The following is a 21353-nucleotide window of genomic DNA, read 5'->3' on the forward strand; positions in this document are numbered from 1 at the left end:
GTTGCTTGTTTCCTTCGGCTGCCGTTGATTCAACATTGTCACACTCAATACAATATGGATAAAATAGGGTTGATATTTTTGTATAGACAAAACACAGACAAACTTTGTAGATAAACACTTTATTTCCACATTTGAAAGAAAACCAATCATACTTAAACAGTTCAGTGTCAATGGGTTGCTGTACAGATATGAGCCATATTTTAGAACTGTTGTAGCACATGACACTGGTCATGTGATGCAGACGACTGGGCCACATCTCTACAGAGCATGCCATGGAATCACATGATCATGACAGCGATTAGACAACTGAACAGTGCATACCAAGGGATGCAGTTCCTTCACTCAGGTATATTACCACATTTCAAGCACACCCAAAAAACAGGACACACATCTGTAACATACATCCAACAAGAGTGTGACATGATATACGTTAGGGGACAGACAGTTTGACTAAATTAAAAGTGCTTGCGTCTCAGGAAACAAAACAACAGGTTTGTCGATTTTTCTCTAGGCTAATATCCTATGCCCAACAAACTGCAGTGTCTGTACATCTGACACATGGAACATCATGGCTTAGAGACAGTAGAATCTTCACTACTACTTAGGAATCACACTGATAACAGCACAGGATATTTCCTTGGAAAAATATATGCACATCTTTGAAGATTAAGCAAATATAAATATCAAATCAAAACCAGAATCAGACCTTTGGCTAACGGCAACATTCAATACCTCATATTAGCAGATGAGAGTCTCCTCGGGGAAAGGTGACAGCTTTTCATTATATGAACAGACATCATTTGTGTCAGGGCTGCGTTGAGGCATACCACACCAACAGCAGTATATTACAGCTCACAAGGCGAAGCCAACACACTCTGAGACAAACAGGGAACATGAGGATGTCTTACCTCTCTGGTAAATTCTCCTCCTACAGATTAGTGCTCATGTCATTCACAACATGTCTCATTGATATCACACCAGGTATAAAAGATTTGGGGGAATTACTGTTACTTTTGGAGACACGCCCAAGAGCTTGGTGGGAAGCAATTCCTTCCTGTTTATGAACATTAATGAGTACCCGTCTAAACTGTATTTGCCGTTTGAGGCCCTAGCTATTTCAATCAATAGAAATGGAGTGATGTGGTTACATTTCCACAACAGTATCCAATAATTGTATACTACCAAACAGGCTATGCACTGCTGATCTGGGGTAGGTTGTTGCCTTTGGGGAATGAGTGACTGAGCACATCTGCATATAAACATCCTCTTTCCCCTCCCGATGTAGGACATAAATCTCATATCTTCATAATCATTTATAATATTTCTTTCAATATATAGAACTATAAATTTATACAGATTACGTCAAACACAAGTACACAGAGATGAGCTCCCAACTGGTTAAAGACCAACTGGGCTTTCTCCTGCATGACCAAGCAATGACCAGATAACCTTTCACACCGTCTGGTTCAGTGGAATGAAACACTGAGAGGCTGTTAAGATGTCACAAACCTTCGTGCGTCAACCCAACTTGGGGTTTGAGTCTGGGTCTGTCACACATTACATGTGGAAATGGGCTCTAATCTGTGTGCTGAATGATGGGGATGTGAATGATTTCTACCAGATATAGTAATAATGCGTGACAATTCAGATATAGCCAACAGTATTTTGTAGCTGAGTGAGTGTGGGACAGTTGAGAGCTAGCAGGTCTGAGTGTGTATGTACAGTCTGTAGGTGCTGGGGATGGTAGTTCAGTGATGGGCAAATGTTCTGGTCAGCTGTAGACTCCTGCCTGCGCTATGCAGTTGTGACCAGTAGATGGCACCACCCTACAGCAGTACCACTACAGCTCCTCAGTCATCTGCAGAAGAGAGTTGATCGCGGCGTCTTTGTTACCCTGCTGAGCCTCAATGACGGTGCGAATCACCTCAGGGTCCAAGTTGGGAAACATATCCTGCAGAGCCTTCAGATCCTCTTCACTGACCGGGGCGCCTTGTGGAGTTACACTGGGAACTGCAGGCATCCCCATGGGCACCCCCATGGGCATCCCCATGCCCTGGTTGTACACTGTGGGGACTCCTGAGAGGAAGGGTTGAGTGAATAAAGGGTTAGCTTTGGTTGTGTGGATTTGCATGTACAGTGCTTACGTGTTTATACAGGAAAGGTGCTGGTCCATAACGATGTGGCAAGGGCAATATGGAGGAGTGTGTTACCCGTGAAAAAGAGCATGTGGTCTATAAACTTTGTGTGTGTGCGTGTGCGTTCATGTCACCTGATATGGGTACATATCCGACCCCCTGCTGGTAGACAGTGGGCATAAGAACGACAGGCTGAGACATCATACCAGCTGGCACGGACTGGCAATATGACAGTGAGAGAGGGGGAGAGAGAGGGTATGGATTAGTATACGTTTTTCAGAAGTCCAGGCACATCTGGCGTTTAGGCGCGTGACTGTTTGGTGAACTCACAGCAAAGGTCATGACGAGGTTGATCATGCCCTCCTTGTCGTCTCCCTGGCGACCACTGAGGCTGAACCACTCATCGACAACACTGCCCTCCCGCAAGCCCTCAGGGATGGTCACATGTGTCCATGCTATCCTGTCGTCCATTGAAAACGCCCGCTGGAATAGCACAGAACACCAATGGCGTCAGCTGTATCCATTTCTCTACTGTTACAGAACACCACACAACACGTCCACTTCCCTGTTCAGGGACCAGTGACTAGCAAATGAGCTGTTCCAGAAGAATCCCCAAAGACAAACAACCTTCCCTCTCCCCGCCAGGCCTCACCTCATCAAAGATCTCCAGGTAGAAAGAGTCCACCCCTGGGGGTACCGTACACTGGATCACCTTGTTCCAGCGGGGGTTCTTGGCCCCATTGTGGGCAGTGGGAGTCTCATAGACGGCATAGCCCAGGCGGAGCCTACAGTATGGGTCCATACGGGTCATTCCGTAGTTCTTAGCCAGCTTGGCCTGGGGGAAAGAGAGGGGTGGTTCAGGATATACTCAGAGGACGGCTAATACATTTGACTTGAGTACAACCAGAGCTCTCTGTCTACGATTCCCTGGAATATGTTGTACATTTTGTAAATAAGGCCCTAGCAATCCCCGGGTCTCCATACCTGCACCACGGTGATGCTGAGCCGTCCCACGGTGCCTATCGACCCGCCATACTGCAGCTGTTGAGCAGCCTGGGCGTCCATGTGCACCAGCTGCTGCTGATGAGTCGGAGTGATACGCAGGAAATCCTGGGGCAGCTCTCCGATGTACACCTGATGGTGACACAGTTAAAAACGAGCCATGTAGGACTACTAGTAAATTGTGTTAATTAGTAATGGCTTTAAAACCATTCCAAAATATATAACAGCGCAATTCATGTTTTCATCTAACTATATATTATTATATACACATATATATATTTGGCTCGAAATGGTAAATATATCCTGTCAACCCGGATCAATAATCCCCCGATTAGCAAAAATAATCTAGTTAGTTAGTTAGCTAGTGCTAATTTAGCTAGCTACTTCCTTATTACGGTATATTTAGTACCTAGCTAGCCAGCATAGTACAAATCTGTCGTAAGGTTCGAAGCTAGCTAGCCGAACGATTAAATAGTATGATAACTACCAATTATTCAACTAGTGTATACATAGGGAAAGATTGTTAGTTTATAGATGGCTGTAAAGGGGTTTAGATTAGTCACTCGAGTTAGCCACAAAGTAGACATGATCTTCAGATAGCTACAACTAGCACTAACAGAACTCGGAAGCTTACGCATCGGAGTCCACACAACTTCTTGTCATCCTTTTTAGTAACATACCTGTCCTCGCTGGGTGCTAATGGTAGTTGCCATGACGTTCAGACGTGTTTTAATGTCAAAACCCTAAAACCGAATATCCCTTTTGATTGTAAATGTTGATGCAATTGACCTGCTACCAATGTAAACAACTGAACAGTCTGGAATGTGCTAGCTTTAGTCCAATCGTGCTACGCCAACAATCCTGGTTTCAAAGATCAGCTGACAGACTGACCTCACTTAATGTGGATCTGTTTTTTATTCCCGGGTTGCCCGGCTGTACCGACATATTTTCATTTAACGTTTTAGCAATATTTTGTGTATATAGATATGTATAAAAACGAATATGCCAAACAAGTGAAGTCGACACACCCACATACCCCGTGAGCAACAATATAAATCAAGATGAATTAATAAATAAATACAGTTGTGGAATATTTCGCTATCCACTAGAGGCACTAATCAACGTGCACAGTAGCGCCTCACAACAGTATGCGAAGAAGTCAGTCAGTTCCGCTAATCTCATCGACACGAAAACATATTTTAGCCAGTCTATGAATCATCAGGAATTTCTCATTGTCAATTAAGTGGGTATGAATTGATATATTGTAGTCGACTTCTCACCGGTCAAACGTGAAGGTAAGACACACTTCAGATTAAACTGTGTAGCTGAGATTGCTCATCACTGTTAGGGGTAGCGAGTGGCTAACTGTAATGCTAGCAAGCCAGCACAAGCTTCCTTGCTAATAGAGGCATCCGTGCTGAATATTTGAACACGTTTCTAGATTGAATAGAAACGATGTGTCCTTGAAATACCTAGCCAATTGGTTTTATGTCACCTGAACGTCACTTTTATCTTGCTCGCTTGAAAATTGTTGTACAAACAACCATGACCTATAACGATAACCATGACAAGCTAACGATAGCTTGATTAGATAGCTAGCACAGTCTGGTCAGTAGCTCGGCTGCTGTGTTGTCAGCTGTCACTAACCATAACAGTCTTAGCTAGCTTTTGATTTGAAATGGCCTTAGCATGTAAGTAAAGGGATTGTCATTTCGAATAGGCCTGTTATTGTGGTTGTAGTTTGTAAGTTAGCTTGTATCTTCATACCGGAGCAGTATAAAGGCGAGGGCAACCAATCAAAGAAAAGCACAATACTCTTATCTCATATCAAAACTCAACTAAAATGTTTTCTGTTCTCTTAGTGGTTGATTGGAGTGAAGTCAGACTCAGCATGTGTGCCTCTGGAAAATACAGTTCACGGGGTCCCGCCTTGATCCCGCGAATGAAGACCAAGCACCGTATCTACTACATCACCCTCTTCTCCCTGGTTCTCCTGGGCCTCATTGCTACTGGCATGTTCCAGTTCTGGCCGCATTCCATCGAGTCGTCTGCAGACTGGAGCCTGGACAAGCGCAGCGTCCATGACTCGCCCCTGGTCCAGCTGCCCATCTCCTGCCCCATCCCGGAGAGAGGGGACCTCAGCTGCCGCATGCACACCTGCTTTGACGTGTATCGATGTGGCTACAACCCCAAGAACAGAATCAAGGTGGGATCAGTGTTTTGGCTTATGGTTTTAAGAATACTCTGTGGGCGGGACCACCAGCTAGAAGATAAAGTAGGCCGACATTTTAAACACTGTTCTTTCCCGTGTCTGGCAGGTGTATATCTACCCCTTGCAGCGTTTCGTGGACGATATGGGGGTTCCCATCAGCAGCACAGGCCTCTCCCGGGAGTACAATGAGCTGCTTACCGCCATCTCGGACAGCGACTTCTACACCGATGATGTCACTAGGGCGTGTCTGTTTGTCCCCTCCATCGACGTGCTCAACCAGAACTCCTTGCGCATCCGGGAGACGGCCCAGGCTCTGGCCATGCTGCCTCGGTAAAGCCTCATGCCCTGCATAGCTTTATCTTCTTTAGTTTGTCGTTAGTGACAGTGAAGGGCATGAAGAAGGGTTAGACTCACTCCTACATGTGGCTTAAATAGACAGGATTAAGATGTTTTATTGTACTGAAACACTACTGCTCCCCTCTCACATGAGGTACATTGGGATTCCATCCAAGCCTTGATACCCGTGTTTGTTTGCTGTCAGGTGGGACAAAGGCATGAACCACCTGCTTTTCAACATGTTACCTGGAGGACCTCCCGACTACAACACAGCATTGGATGTGCCTCGAGACAGGTACAATCACCCACATGCTGCATGCATGTCAAATGATCTGAAGTGATCTGGTTGACCTGACTGCTGATGCCTCCAAGTAAATGATGAATGCATCTGCATCAACAACCAAGTCACGATTTGACATGGGAATATGTGCTACTTAGACTGCAGTATCCGTCTTGAAAAACGTTTTTTTTTTTTATGCATGTAAAACTCTTTTTTTCTCTGCATTCATGTGCTAATTCATGTGCTAAGCTAAAACAATTAAGAATGTATGTCTCTTTTGATTTGAAATTGGGACGATAAAACATTAGTTGTTTTTGGAAAAAGGTATTGGTCACTTACATTTGTCAAAAAATATACAAATCACAGAGACTGCATTCAAACCACTAGAGGGAAGCATACTTAAGGATTTAGTCTCAACTGCTCTTTCAATATAGGCTGGTTTCATGGGTTGTAGATTGAGTTTATAATGTTTTTACCTTTTTAACAGATATTTTCTGATACTAGATAATCAGATTCAAATACAATCAGTTTTTTTTGCCAAGAACCAAAAGGCTTTAGGCAACCAAATATCCATGAACGGTTTCTTGAATATGTGATCACGATGAGCATTGCTTATGAATAAGATGACCAAACCTGTAGTGGCCTCCATTGAGCAGAAAGGCATGCTGCGGGCTATCTGCTCAGAGTGCATGTTTCCCAGCTTGGCTCTTGGCTGCTCTCTGCTCCCGGGTGGAAAAGGTGGGTTTTTACGAACACAGAGCACCGAGACCGTGAACACTTATCTGAAGCTGAAGGGAATTTCCTGGGCTCGTCCAGCTGGGGTCCATTTGGCGCACAGCCTCATCAGAACCAGCTGTGTGTGTATTTATGTTCCAGGCACTTTATGATCAGCGAGTGAGAGACTCTGTACTTACATGCAGGGAAGACACAATGAGAATTGCGAGGTTCTCCTATAAGTATGTGTGTGTGCGTGTCTTTCAGGGCGCTTCTTGCCGGTGGAGGCTTCTCTACATGGACCTACCGACAGGGTTATGATGTCAGCATCCCAGTCTACAGCCCGCTGTCAGCAGATGTGGAGCTGCCTGAGAGACAGCCAGGGTAAGCTCGACTCAAAGCATGTCCCCACTCATCGCCTCGTGTGGTGGGGCTAGTCAGTCCAGGTCTCCACAGCACACGGCCAGCTCGTCCCTAGACAGTGGTCCAGTCCCATCCCCGCCGCGTCTCTCCCCCATCTGGTGGTCTGGATCTCACCTGTTTACCCCCCATAATCCCCCATTCGGCCTCCCCTGTTAGGCCTCGGCGCTACTTCGTCCTGTCGTCTCAGACGGCCATCCACCGCGAGTACCGCGCCGAGCTGGAGAGGCTGAAGGAGGAGAACGGGGAGGCCGTGCTCCTGCTGGACAAGTGCAGCGACCTCTCCCAGGGGGCGTCCTCCGCCTCGGCCCCCGCCCGCAAGCGCTGCTCCAAGGGACACGCCTTCGACTACCCCCACATCCTTCAGGTACCGGCCCACGCGCACACACGCCAGAGCCAATCCTCTCCTGCGGTCCATCCGCAAGACCGCAGTGCAGCTTGGAAGAGAATCTCCACTCAAATTGTGTGTGTGTGTGTGTGTGTGTGTGTGTGTGTGGCGCTAGACCACGGCTGCGTCAGCTACTATGCACTCGGAGCTCATCTCCAAGCCCGTTCATGCCTTGTCTAGACAGGAAGTAGGCTTATCAACGGGGCCTGGTGTTGGAGGGGGTGCACATCTGGGATGCGTCCCACCGTGGTGCCTCGGGGGCCGGAGGTCCAGGGGGAGAGAGGGAGGGGCCGGGGGGGGGTGCTGTCAGTCAGTTGTAACGGTGTCACGGAGTGCAAAGCCAGTTGAAATAGATTAGGTTGTGTGCACAGGTTATTTCTGAGATGGCTAAACTAAACGTGTGTGTGTGCGTGTGTTGTAGGAGTCGTCGTTCTGCGTGGTGCTGCGCGGGGCTCGTCTGGGCCAGGCCACCCTGAGCGACGTGCTGCAGGCCGGCTGCGTGCCCGTCATCCTGGCCGACTCCTACATCCTGCCCTTCTCTGAGGTCCTGGACTGGAAGAGGTTCGCCCCCATCCAGCCCAGGCCACTTGCCTCCCAAACGCATTGCTCTGAAACTGGACTGAAGTGGAACAGGTTGGCTGTTGTTGATTAGGATCCAGATTTTCTCTGTGGGAGAAATGGTTTGTCTTTCTCCGTACAGGGCTTCGGTGGTCATTCCAGAGGAGAAGTTACCAGAGATGTACACCATTCTGAAGAGTATACCTCACAAGCAGGTGGAGGAGATGCAGAGACAGGTAATGCTCTCTATGTATGCGACTTCAGGCGAAGGCATCAATATGGAAAATGTAAATGCGACGGGGATAAGACGCACGCCCAGCATCCTGGGAACAGGCCCTCATGCTGCCTTGGTGACTGACACCATACCGTAGAGTTCTCTACTCTCTTTGTGCTGCCGGCGCCGCCTGCCACGTCCGTCTGAATCAGCGTTGGGAGAACGGGGGGGCCCTGCTCTGTCAGGTTAACGTGGTGTGACGAGCAGGTCAGAGGAGCGGAGACACAAACACTCACGTTACAGCGCCATTACCTCAAGACATTCTCTCCCCCCCCACCCCCCCTCCTCGCCCGACCAAACGGACGCTCTTTTCTTTTTACGACTGACCATTTATTCACCCGATCCCGATGAAAAATACTCTTACGGAGATTGTGCCGTGTTGATTCTAGTTCGTTCTCTCTTCCTCTCCTTGTTCCCTCAATAGCTGGATGGAGCCACTTTAAACCGAGGTGAAGGCACCACCGAGAGAGCGGCCCTAGTTCAAGCTGTTTCTCATTCCTTGTATCAACGCTGGTCAATTTACCAATTAGACTTGCCAAACAGACTTGTTAGACCCATAGCTGAGAGACCCACCAGGGGGTGGGTTGCACCAGCCAAGCCTTAAACATGGATCCCTTGTCTGGATGCTGCTAGGGCTGGATCTTGATTTCCCTGGTCTACTCTGTCTTCTCTTGGGGTAGGGGGGTGTCTAGTGAGGTGTCTGGGCCGGTGAGGCCTGAGATTGGTCGTGGGGTGGGTCCGTGTGGGCCGGTGAGGCCTGGGATTGCGTGCCCCTGGCCCCCCCAGGACTGACGGGAGGGGGATGTCGAGCCTCAGCCCAGCCCGGTGTCTGTGAGGGTGGGGCGGACACGTCTGCACACAGGCCCTGCATCTCCTCCAGGATTTATGGGGTGGTGCTGGGTCCATTCCATGTCAGGCCTCGCCTGCACACATCTGGAGGGGGGACCCCCAACATCCCACCCTGACACATCCCCTTGTCTGAACAGTGAGATGACAGAACAGCTAGCCCTCCAGAGGCCTTGCCTGGCCTCCCTCTACAGTCTGGTCAGGCGTCAAAGTCCTGTCAATAAGGCCTTGTGTGTCTGTGTGGATGCAACCCAACCCCAATTTGTTTTTGCAGAAGTTATTCATTTCATGGAGTCAGTGACAACCACGCCAACTGAAATACAAATGCCATACCAAATCAACTGGAACCAGTCTATGTTTAGATACGTGTGTTGTCTCTGGAACATGTGCACTCCGAACGTGCTCACAATTTCAGCCTGTTTCTGTTTTGGAACGTTTGAAACCTGAAAATGAGGAACCCTTGATGCTTTTACACACGTCGACCAATAGAGGGCTCTGTTGTTGCTTCATAAGTGGTGCAGACTATTATCTCCCAACCGTTATCAGGCCAGTTTGCCCTCACTGATGAAGAAATGCCTATCCAACACTCTTGACACACAACATTGCAAGGCCAGAGGGCTGGGTGACTATAGGAGGAGACGGACGATCCCAGACCTGCAGAGGATTAGGTCATCAGGGCAGTTACCCCAGCCATCAGCTGCCTACAAAACGTCAGGAAGACTCATTGAAGAAGAACAAAATATGGATGTGGTAGCATTCATTAAGGTTCTACATTGTGAGCTGTGTGCTAAGCAGCTGCTAGGTGGTGGTGGTGGTGAACACAGGCTCCTGAATCCTGTCCTACCCTGTTTGGCTCAAACCCTCTCCATAGAAGACAGTCCTTTATCTATCAGCAGGGCCCCAGTCAGTCCTTTGCAATCCCAGGGCTGGCTGTGAGCTCCTGGAAGCTTGTCTGAACCCAGCCTAATATGTGGGAAAGCCAGGAAAAGTGTCGACCAGTACTCCAGTGCACGTTTATTTAAATATCTTTACGTAGTAAGCTGTCTGCAGATGCAAGTCGATGAGTCTGCAATAGTTGTTACTTATTGTGACCAATGGAATCAGCGTTGTCCATGGCTAATTGTCACCTCAGCAATCAGTAGGTGATGTGGACTGAGTCCTTGTATGGGTTGCCAGTGAGCAGGAGGAGGAGCAGCGGCGTGGTTCAGCCCGTCCTCTTCCTCCGCGGCCACTCGGTCTCCTCTTCCCTCCTCATAAAAATTCCTGCAGGCGCTGGGAGAAGGCGGGGGGGGGGGGGGGGCGGGCCTCTGGAGCCGGAGCCGTTTGCTTTCTGCCTCATCCCGGTCGGAAAGGAAACTTTCATCGCCGGCTGATTTATGGGCCGCCGGGATCCCCCCGAGATTAGAAAGTCTCTCCGAATACTCCTCACCCCCTTCCATAAAACTACAAGCTGTTTTTGTGTTGTTGTATTTCTCCGGTGTTAAAGGGGGTCGTGGGGAGGGTGGGGCGGGGCAGGGTGGGGGGGGGGCGAGGGGGGTGTTTTGGTCTCACGCTGAGGGCACGGTCCTCTCTCCAATCCCAGCCTTGCAGCAGGCTTTAGCAGGCGCAAAGCCCAGCTGCGTCAGCTTGTGGCTCTCGAATAAAGACACCCTTTGCCGACTTCCCACAGTATTTGGCCTGGCCTGGTCTTCCCTGGAGCTGGCCCGGCTCTCTGCCCATCAAACACATCCGAGAGGCGGGGCGTCGTGGGCCCGGTCAGAAGCTGCTGGAGAGAGGAGGCTGCTGGGCAGGTCACAGTGGCATGGCGCCTCCTGGTTGGAGATGGGGCTGTTTCAGGGATCATTAACTCTTACAGGCTCCTCTCTCTCTCCCCCTTCCACCAGTCCTTGAAGTTCCCTCAGGGAGCCGGATGGCAGGGCCGGGAGGCTGGGGGGTCAGGGGGCTGGACCGGAGTTGGGGCTGGGCCCTGGGCTGGGCCTGGTTGTGGTGGCCAGATGTGGAGGTGTCTTCTGCTGGGGTTGTAGTATGGTCGTGACGCCTGCATGAAGGATGGTTCAGGGCCAGGGCCTCCACCTCTGTTCTGGTCAAGTTTGCGAGGAGTTACTCCTCTCACCTGGCCAAAGCTATTCTCCCCTGTCTCGTTCCAATTCCAGATCATGTTATTACAAGGTTTCCTGGGAATTGCTTTTTTGAGTGTGTGGCAACCACAGTGTTTTTCTTTCTCCTCAGGCGCGGTGGTTCTGGGACGCGTACTTCAGCTCCATGAAGGCCATCGGCATGACGACGCTCCAGATCATCAACGACCGCATCTACCCGTACGCGGCCCGCACCTACGAGGAGTGGAACAACCCTCCTGTCGTGGTTCGTACTCCCCCGCCCAGCCGCCTCAAACACGTCAGACGGATGAAATTCGCCTACCTACCATGTCTATCACGCTCAGGCAAATGTCAACGCGGGCCCTGGCCTGGCCTCTTGCCTTTTGGCTCCGCCTGTGACAGCGTGGTTATGGATTTGACTGTGGTGAACCGCTCAGTCCTGGTGGAGACGGGAGCTGTGTTTATGGTAGTGTAGCTGGTCTGCAGTCTGGTATGGACCTGGTCGGCAGTATGGATCCGCCCTGAATATAGCGTTGACCACGCACTCGCTCAGTGACGGGTATGACAGTTTCCTTATCGTTCTTAAAGGGGACGGGTATAGCTCAGTGGTTAGAGCACTGCGGATCAAGGGGTTGCGGGTTCAACATCTCCCCCTGTGCTGTACTCTGTGTTGGATAAAAGGCTGTTAGGATTTGGATTAGATTGTTCTGAGGGAGCATAGCAGGCCGGGCCTGCCTCTAACCCTGCCTCGCCTCGCCTCAGTAAACACCCTGCTCTGAAACGGCCAAAGAGTCCCAGTCAGCAGATTTCTCACTGGGAGGATGCCTCCAGTGTGGTGAAAAATCTGTTCCTGCGTGTTTCAATCATTCTGTGTGTGTTGCTGTTTTTGTGTCGGAATAGTCTTGGAAGGGGGTGTGTGTGGTTGTGTGCAGTGTGCCTGTGGTTGGTGCAGTGTGTGGGGACGCAGACAGCCTGGCTGAGTGGCCACCTCTCAGGGGCTGTTAATCAGCCCTGCCTTCTTCCCCAAAGGAACTGTGTGTGTGTGTGTGTGGAGGGCATTAGGCATGCAAAGGGAGTCGGGCTCTGCTCGTCTGAACCTCTTGCAGTCTGTCTTCCATAGGGTGCCTGACATATGGGGGTTTCAGTCGAACTCAAAGCAGTGCAGGGTTCCAGGTCTTAACGGCACGCCAGGCCAGCCCGTGGCTCAAAGCAGGTGTCACTCGTTGTCTGAGCAGGTACAGAGGGCTCCACTTGACAGCCGTCAGCATCACTCAGGGCTCCTGGCTCTGGCTCTGGCTGGGACCAGGCCCTCAGGAGCGGGATTGGCCGGGCGGACGCACGGCTTCGGCCGCTCCACCCTTTGCGGGGAGATGAAATGCTTCTCTCGACGTATCCAGTGGAAAGACGTCAGGAGGAATTGGAACGGAGCACTATATAAATCAAGCCTACCCCCATTCCCCCCTCCCGCTCTCCTGTTCTGTGTCCTTCAGGGTTGTAATTGGAAGCACATTTCACACAGGCTCCGCTGGTGCCTGGAGATGGTCTGCCGAGGCAGAAGGGACAGGCTGCTTGTTGTTTAGCAGCAGAGGTGGGCAGAGCTGGCAGGTATGCAGTCATTAGCCTGCATTCCGCTGTTGTGGTCTTTTTTTTCCGCAGCTAGCTAATGACGCAGGGCTTCCGATAAATCATCGCAGTGACGGATAAGAGAACTGCACACAGTAAGAATCCACCAGTTCTCACAATTCTCACAGACATATTTACTGTTTACAATCGATAGGTTTTGAAACCCGGCCCCTCACATGATTCTTAAGGCGCCACAGAGTTTACAGAGGTGTGTGTGTGTGTCTTACTGTAATAACAACACCACTGTAGTGTGGAGCCCCAAGTGGCTCCACCTTCCCGTTTGCTGTACAGAGGGAAACGCAACCAACCGGCGAACTGGTTCGAACTAATTAACATCGAAGTGGTGGCTTTTCTTTCATCTCCTTCCCTCCGCCAGACAAATGACTTAAGTGGTGCCTGTCCTCCTTTTATGTCTCTCGCCACTGTGTGTCACCGTGTTAGTTTAATTATTTCCCCCCCCCCTCTGCTTGTATGTCAGTGTCAGAACAACCACAAGGAAGTTTCCACTTGCCAGTAAAGAGGCTTTTTACTGGCTGAGGCCCGACTGATGTCGGGTGTTCAGGGGAACAGCGCGTGGGCCCGCGTTGACGGACGGCCGCCAGCGAGCCACCAGGCCTGTCTGTGGTCACCTGACACAGCTGGGCGGGAGCACAGACGAGGGCTTACTTCAAGGCGGCCGCAGGTTTACATTTACGCGTGGAAAAACCTGCTGCAGAAAGCCGAGCGTGTTTGTGTTCTGTGGCGTGTGGGGGGTCTTTGAGACCGTGGATGAAGCCAACACTGGGTTTGGTTTATTAGTTGATATTACTTTTGTTGAGCTCAGTCGTTAACGAAGGGTGTAAAACCAGTTTGTCCCATCCGCTAGCCCACTACTGCTCCAGAGGTAAAGAGTTTTGCCATTTTGTTGTTATCAATGTGTGCAAAATACATGTTTAGGTAGCTGCACTATAATATTGCTGTGTATTATGTTAGCCCCAAGACCTGGCCTGAGGTTTTTATGTGCCTTTAAAATTCCTGTGTTTGTGTGTGTGAACGTGTGTGTGTGTGAACGTGTGTGTGTGACCGTGTGTGTGACCGTGTGTGTGACCGTGTGTGTGACCGTGTGTGTGTGACTGTGTGTGACCTTGTGTGTGACTGTGTGTGCGACTGTGTGTGTGCGACCGTGTGTGTGACCGTGTGTGTGACCCTGTGTGTGACCGTGTGTGTGCGACTGTGTGTGTGCGACCGTGTGTCGTCCAGCATCAGAGAGCTCTCGGCACTGCCAGTATTTCTTTTACAGTGTTACTTGATCTACGCTCAGCTCATGTGCATCTTCCAGAGTTTATGGACCGTTTAAAAAAAGAAAAGAAAGAAAGATGGCCAGGACTAGGAGCCAAGCTCCCCCTATCCCACTCCCTCCCTCCCCCCTCCATCACTCTCCCTTCCCCCTCTCTCCCCTTCCATCCTCCTATCTTCCCCCTCTCCCCTCCCCCCTGTTCCCTCTCCCTGTCTCAGTGCTCATCTGGACCCCTGCTGTCGATGGCTCTGACCAGTTCCACAGCTCTGCGATGGAGCACCACTCTTTACAACACCCCCCCCCCCCCCCCCCCGAGCAGCCAGAGGCACCGTGACGGACTCTGAGGAGAGCCCTCCCTCCACAGCTCCCTTATCTGAGTCAGGACCCAGCACTCCCCTGGCCTGCCAGCCTGCCTGCCTGTGGGGAGCCGGCCTGCAGCCTAGCCTCTCTCTCGATCGGCCTCCTCTTTGCTCCTTTTTCGTCTCTCTCTCTGTCGCTTTCTGTCCGTTTTTCCGTCTCTCTCGCTCTCTCTCTCTTGCTCTTTCTCTCCCTCTATCTCTCTTTCAAGTTACGGCTACTGCTGTTGGGTTTTTACGGTGTGCATGGTGTTTCAGGTCACTTCTCTCTGGGGGCCTGGCATCTCCGTGTCTGACTGTGAATCTTTTGAAAGGCATGAAGAAGTGATCCCTGCTCCCTCGTAAAACCCCTCGCCTGGAAGTCACCACGGGCCGCCTCGCCGCTCGCTTAAATCACTGAAAAAAGCCCACGCCGGGGATGGCGTCGATGTGAGACCTGTGGAAGAGGGAGCGTGTGGTGTGGAACCTGCGGGCTGACCCGTCCTGTTTGTGTGTTTGGTTGTCTGCAGAAGTGGTCGAGTGTCAACAGCCCCCTCTTCCTGCCCCTCATCCCGCCGAGGCAGCCGGGGTTCACGGCCGTGGTGCTGACCTACGACCGCATCGAGAGCCTCTTCAGGGTCATCACGGAGATCTCCAAGGTGCCCAGTCTGGCCAAGCTGCTGGTGGTGTGGAACAACCAGAACAAGAGTCCTCCAGAAGGTGATCTTCAAACACTATAGACCAGCAACCCCCCCTTCCCTCCCCCCTCCTGCCCAGTCTCAGCTGGGAGAGAACCCAGTTTCAGTGTTGGCCTCTGACTGGCTACTTACCTAGGAAGACTCTCATGCCACGTTGAATATGTGCTCCTTCAGTCGTTTTTCTTCTCTGTGTAGAGAGAGTTGGCAGAACCATACTCACACACACACACACACACACACACACACACACAGTAGGGAAAGTGGCTGAATGGTCCTTGTCAAGTTTTTATTTTTCTCTTTTATGCCATGGTGGTTTTTAGCGCCTAGAGCAGCTCCTGATGCACAACAGATGAGTGATAACAGAGAGACGAGCCAAACCTCTCTCACTCACTCACTCACTTCACTCACTCTTTCTACCTCACTCTCTCTCTCTCTACCTCTCTCTCTCGCACCCTCTACCTCACACTATCTCTCATTCTCACTCTTGCACTGTCCACCTCTCTCTCTTTCTGTCTCTCACACTCTCTGTCTCCATCTCTCTCTTTCCAGAAGGTTAGACAGTGAAAAGGCCTGACGTGCTCCACTCTGCAGCCAAATCTCCCCTGACTGACTCTGCTCTGGCCTGAGGAATAGGATGAAACCAGAGTAGCTCAGTGTGGCAAGTGGCTGTCAGTAGGAAAATGGAAAACACAGCACCGTGAAATGGTAACGTTAGTATCGGTGGAGAGCTACCCCCTTCGCAGTGTAGTCAATTCACCTCACCTGGACATGTCAACAACACTCTCTCTACCTCTCACTCTCTGTCTCTCTACCTCTCTCTGTCTCTCTGTCGCTCAGTTTCGCCCAGCCAGATTAATCGGCGAAGACGATGCACAACGCCAACGGCACCAGCCCGTCCTCTTTACCTCTCTGTCCATCAGCCTGCTCCATCTCTTCTCTGAAGGGTCATTTAAAGCCCATTAGGGATGTGGCAGACTCGCCCTAATATGAACCGCTATTAACCATGTCCTGGGCTCTAACGACTCCCCCTAACGAGGCGATTAGCTGGGGGGCTGTTTATGGAGGCCCTTAGCACTGACAGCTCTGCGAAGGGATCTCTCCTCCCTCAGCGGACGAGGCTGCTAATGGAACAAAGCGCTCGGGCCTGTTTGAAGTGGCCTCTAATGGCCCCAGCCTAGCCTTTTGATTAGAGGCGTGAGCCCAGCCTGGCTTGAGCTTTGTGAACCATTAGAGTTAACAAGGAGCCGGGCGGAGGCTGGGGCTGGGGGTGAGGAGGGGGGGGGGGGTGAGTGGAGGCCGCTCTGGCCCAGGACTTCCTCCTCATCCTCGACGCTGCCTGACTCGACTCTGGGAGCCGCCTCGTCCTCAAACAGGTCTGCCTGTTTGACAGTTTAACAAGGTGCTGCCGGCATCAAGGAGTCTCCCATTATTTGTATTTATTTATTTTCTCTTTTTCTTTGGGTGTGCGCTCTGTGTGTGGACCACTCTGTTTGGTCCGACGGGGTTTTTTTCTTTGTACTCGTTTTGTGCGTCGTAAGAGAGCTCTCCCCCGCTGTGTTCTCCTAAGACGTTGTTTTCTGGAAGAAAACCGTTGCAGGGAGAACAGAAAAAGAAGATCCACACACATATTACTCCAGTCTTGGGATGACAGTTGAGTCTTCAGCCCTGTCAGACAGCTTCGCGGGCCCCAGCTCCAGGCTGAACGAGGGTGACACATCTCGTGCCATCTGTCTCTCCGTGCTGTGGACCCGTCCCAAGCTCCTAAAACTCGGCTCTGAAAAAGCCGACTCTGTTGCTCTGCCTCGACAAGAATGCCACTGTGGTCAGACGTGAACGTTTTACTGCGAGAGTTTTCCATAGAGGACGCCATCTTCAAATGTCTCCCTCCCTCGGGTTCGAAAGTCGACTCGCGAGGGCTCCCGAACAGTGCAGTGAAATGTTTGACCTTCTAAAAGTCGGTCGCCGGTAATTGCCCCCAGTGAGTCAGTGCTGTGAGTCATGCCGTAACGCCTCCTCCTCATGGTCTCCTCAGAGTCTGCCTGGCCCAAGATCGCCGTGCCCCTCAAGGTGGTGCGCACCAAGGAGAACAAGCTGAGCAACCGCTTCTTCCCCTACGACGAGATCGAGACGGAGGCCGTGCTGGCCATAGACGACGACATCATCATGCTGACGTCCGACGAGCTGCAGTTTGGATACGAGGTGAGAAATCCCCCCCCCCCCCCCCCCCCAAAAAAAAAGAAAATTCTGCCTTGACGATGACAAACGATCACTTTCCATTCATCTTCTCCCTCTGACGGAAGGTAATTCCGGGCCACTTAGAGCTGATCCCCCCCCCCACCCCAGTTTAAAGTCATCCCAGCCGATTAGGCCCCAGCCTTGCGGCGGAGGGCTGCCTGGTGGTGGCGAGGTGTTTGATGTGTGAGGGATGGTGACAGCTCTGAGCTGAGGTTGTCCATGCCTTCGGCCTGGTCCGCCACTCACCTGAAGAGCCATTTAGAGCCAATTGAGGCAATTGAGGAGCGTTTTGAAGATAATGACATCAAATGGGAGGCAGGCTGCTGTGGAGAAGGCTGTCTGGCCGTGCGTGAAGGAGTCTCTGGGCTGGCTGCCGGAGTCTGAGCTCCGGTATCCCAGCCGGTCTCCCTGAGAGATCCCAGACGAACAGAGAGCCTGTAGCTCTTATGATTAGCTATGATTCCCCGGGATCATTCCGCGCCTGCTTTCATGTCTACGAATGAAGGTTACGATGACGGCTCTGCATGGCGGTTCTGTCTCCTGGCCAACTCGGGTCCATGTGGCCGAGGTTCTCCTCGGGTTTTCGTCTGGCCTGTGTTGGCCCTGACCTGTCCCTCTGCCGCCCCCTGCAGGTGTGGAGGGAGTTCCCGGACAGGCTGGTGGGCTACCCGGGCCGCCTGCACCTGTGGGACCACGAGATGGGCAAATGGAAGTATGAGTCGGAGTGGACCAACGAGGTCTCCATGGTGCTGACTGGTGCCGCCTTCTACCACAAGGTACGCCGGGAGCTTCTTCCTCGCTTCGTCTCTGACGAGGGGCCTCTGTGTGTGTGTGTGTGTGTCGGGGGGGGGGGGGGGGGGGCTCTGTAGCACAGACTAAGAGGATAGATGAGAGGGGAGGAGGAGCAGGAGTTCAGTCAAAGGTGAAAGGTTATCTCATTGTCTCCCAACTGCCCGTACGCCGACACAAAGCGAATCTCAGGGATGCTTACTTCAAAGGGATATTTGACCATGGCAGAGCTTGCTAGGTTAGTTAACATGTTTTGGCGCAGCAAATGTACCCCGAGTTTGTTGAATCTGCGTTTTTGGTTATGTTTTGTCCGCACGGCGACGACCTCCGCTTCTGGTTATTGATACGATCTTGTTTTTCTTCTCCCCTCCCAGTACTTCAACCACCTCTACACATATAAGATGCCGGGAGACATCAAGAACTGGGTGGACGCTCATATGAACTGCGAAGACATCGCAATGAACTTCCTGGTTGCCAACATCACCGGCAAAGCCCCAATTAAGGTACCGCTCACCGTACAGTCGCACAGAACCGAAAACTGGAAGCCCCAAGCCACGGGTTTTCACCGTGCATACATCAGCGGGGGGGGGGGGAGAGAATGCCAAGACTTCTTAACAGTAGAGCAGGAGACGGGGCAGAGCGCGGCTGCTCTGACCGCTCGAGCGCCTGTCTTAGATCAGTTCTCACCCGGCAGTGTCCCCCCCACCCCCAGAGCCTCCCCTCAGACTGACCATGTCCAGGTGCAGAGGCAGCAGCCAAAGCCCAGCCTTAACCTCCCTTATCTGGGTGTCACTCACTGCCACTCCCACTCCCACTATGTTTTCCTAGGCTCACCAGGGCTCACACACGTACACACACACACACTGCTTTTAAGACATCACCCTCGCCTACTCGCTTCCCCGGGGCATGCACAGGCACCCCCCCGTCGCCCACCCCCGACCCCACATACACACATCTCAGACACACACACAGAGGTCTGTAGTCTTCTGCATGTGGTTAGCTACTGGCGGAGGCAAGGGGGAGTAAGACAGAGGAAAGCCATACATCACCCCTTTTAATGAGCTTCCAGCCTCCCCCTCCACCCCACCTTCATTGAGCTTTGACCAGCATCAGCACTGGACTGTTGTAGGGGCATTAGTTATTTAGACACGTCTCCGCATCACCCCACATACATCAGCACACAGAGATGACCTCGGACTGCAGGAAATGAAGTTTCTCCGCTGGGAACATGAATTGCCAGGCCGGGCGACAAGCCAGACTGTAACATGTGCTCTTACCGTCCTGTCAGGTGACGCCCAGGAAGAAGTTCAAGTGCCCAGAGTGCACAGCCATCGATGGGCTGTCACTGGACCAGACACACATGGTGGAGAGGTAGGACCCACGCACTCGCGCACACCTTCACTGACACCGTGGACATCATGGGGTGTACTGTCCTCTCAGGACGTCGGCTCAGGCTGTGTGCAGGACTCTGTCAGAGGGGGTTCTCTATGAGACAGGTTCCAGTGTGCTGAGGTTTGGTCGATTGCAGTGTACAGGGGACTTATTTCGTACATTCTTTTACTTCTGTTCACAGTGTTGTTTTTCCATTTTCGTAAATACCTTTTACTGTCGTGTTCCGAAGGCGTTCCGAAGCGAGCATTTCCCCTGCTAAGTGATCATCCTGTATTCTATGCGTGCGATGGACAAACGTTGATCCAAACGTTGGATTTGCTCCGTCCCTCTCCCCAGGTCCGAGTGCATCAACAAGTTTGCGTCGGTGTTTGCCACCATGCCCCTGAAGGTGGTGGAGCACCGGGCCGACCCGGTCCTCTACAAGGACGACTTCCCAGAGAAGCTCAAGAGCTTCCCCAACATCGGCAGCCTGTGACCGGGCACCGCCGCGGACCGTTCCCCCTGACAACCAGACAGGCGTACATACTGTATATAATGATCTCCTTTCCAAGACTCAGACTCCCCAGGGCCACTGACCCTCCCTGGAGTCACCGCCGGGGCTGGTGGGTTTGGACTGGCGGGAGCTTGTAGGGTCGTGTTGTTGCTGAGGGATGGAATGACTGAGCAGACACTGGCCTTGAATCCTGGCTACGCTATCGGCACTTGTGTAGATCTAATTGGATTGGATTCAACTGTACAGCTGTTAGCCTCCTCTTGGCTAATGTAGGTTACTACCATGCTTGTATGCATCTTATCCTTGTAGGTCCACTCATAGTAATAGGAGGTACCCTCCAGCCCCCCTTCTGCCTAAGGCCCTATGGGCTACTTGGCTGTACTGGGATGTGTGTATATTGATCCCAATGATGTTGGCTGGCCTACTGTAGCATGGGGAGAGGCAACCACACAGCCTTGTTCAGGTTAGTGTACAGAAGCGCTAGCTTCAATGTTTGTGTGACGTTTTGACAACCTGTAGAGATGCTATAGCCCGAGTCATTTATCACTAACTGTATCAGCATTTCTTTTAATGTATTTTGTAAAGCTGACGACAAGCCAGCATTTCTTTTAATGTATTTTGTAAAGCTAAACACTTGACAAGTCAATTGGGTTATTTCAGGGGATATGTCGTGTGCTTGCTGCACACAAGTGTACTGTCAACTTGGTCTCGAATTGGAGGACTTCATTACTGGGGCTTGAGTATGTTTCTGCAAAGTAATGCTCTTTGACGAGAACCACTTGGTATCTGGTTGTTGAAAGGAACTTGGCGCATTGTTTGCGATTTCCTCTAAATGATTACTGGAGCGTTTTATTGCGATGCCTCTGCTTGTCCCGCTCACTATCCAGGTGCACTACTGTGGGATCACTACCAAGACTGGACCTTTCTGACTCACTGGTAACAGGGCGTTCCATAACAACATTGTTGTTTTCCTTTCATTTTAAACTTTTGTATGGTTTCGAGTAGTATTTTCTAGGTCTTGTGATACCATGTTTATTTTTTTTAAAGGATGTCATTGTTTTTATTTCCCTTTTTTTACTTTCCTAAGGAACAATGGCTGTGATGAAAAATGAGGCTTCAAAATAAAGATCTATTGTAAAACACGAGGACTTTGTAAAGAAATGGTCTGAATACAGATGAATAAAGACCATGGTGTTTGTGGCCACCGTAAAGGGGCGTCTTGTTATCTCACTCATGGGCTTGGGGTATCAA

The 21353-nt window shown here is 51.2% G+C and overlaps 2 protein-coding genes across 4 annotated transcripts; one reads left to right on the plus strand and one right to left on the minus strand.

Annotated features, from left to right (window-relative positions):
• Positions 1-103: 103 nt before the first annotated feature.
• On the minus strand, positions 104-4177 carry tollip (toll interacting protein). The gene is made up of 6 exons (XM_084682811.1): positions 3818-4177; positions 3120-3269; positions 2788-2970; positions 2466-2618; positions 2270-2354; positions 104-2076 (listed from the first exon to the last, which is right to left on the minus strand). The coding sequence occupies exons 1-6, from the start codon at positions 3848-3850 to the stop codon at positions 1841-1843; spliced, it is 840 nt and encodes a 279-aa protein (XP_084538937.1). The 5' UTR covers positions 3851-4177; the 3' UTR covers positions 104-1840.
• A 104-nt stretch (positions 4178-4281) lies between these two features.
• On the plus strand, positions 4282-21244 carry ext2 (exostosin glycosyltransferase 2). Of its 3 annotated transcripts, XR_014732296.1 has the most exons (17): positions 4282-4432; positions 5000-5343; positions 5456-5679; positions 5891-5980; positions 6947-7063; positions 7259-7466; positions 7909-8048; positions 8188-8281; positions 11395-11526; positions 15026-15215; positions 17226-17392; positions 18061-18204; positions 18592-18720; positions 19506-19588; positions 19946-20565; positions 20990-21038; positions 21190-21244. XR_014732296.1 is itself a non-coding variant. In XM_084682810.1 (15 exons), exons 2-15 carry the CDS (start codon positions 5029-5031, stop codon positions 20082-20084), a joined length of 2172 nt encoding a protein of 723 aa, XP_084538936.1. In that variant the 5' UTR covers positions 4282-4432; positions 5000-5028; the 3' UTR covers positions 20085-21244. The 3 variants fall into 3 exon arrangements, 1 of the variants encoding a protein (XP_084538936.1); XR_014732295.1 differs by having other exon boundaries at positions 19946-21038; XM_084682810.1 differs by having other exon boundaries at positions 19946-21244.
• Positions 21245-21353: the final 109 nt, after the last annotated feature.

Source organism: Hypomesus nipponensis, chromosome 19 (genome assembly GCF_054491055.1).
Source record: "Hypomesus nipponensis isolate SF chromosome 19, ASM5449105v1, whole genome shotgun sequence".
NCBI lineage: Eukaryota > Metazoa > Chordata > Actinopteri > Osmeriformes > Osmeridae > Hypomesus > Hypomesus nipponensis.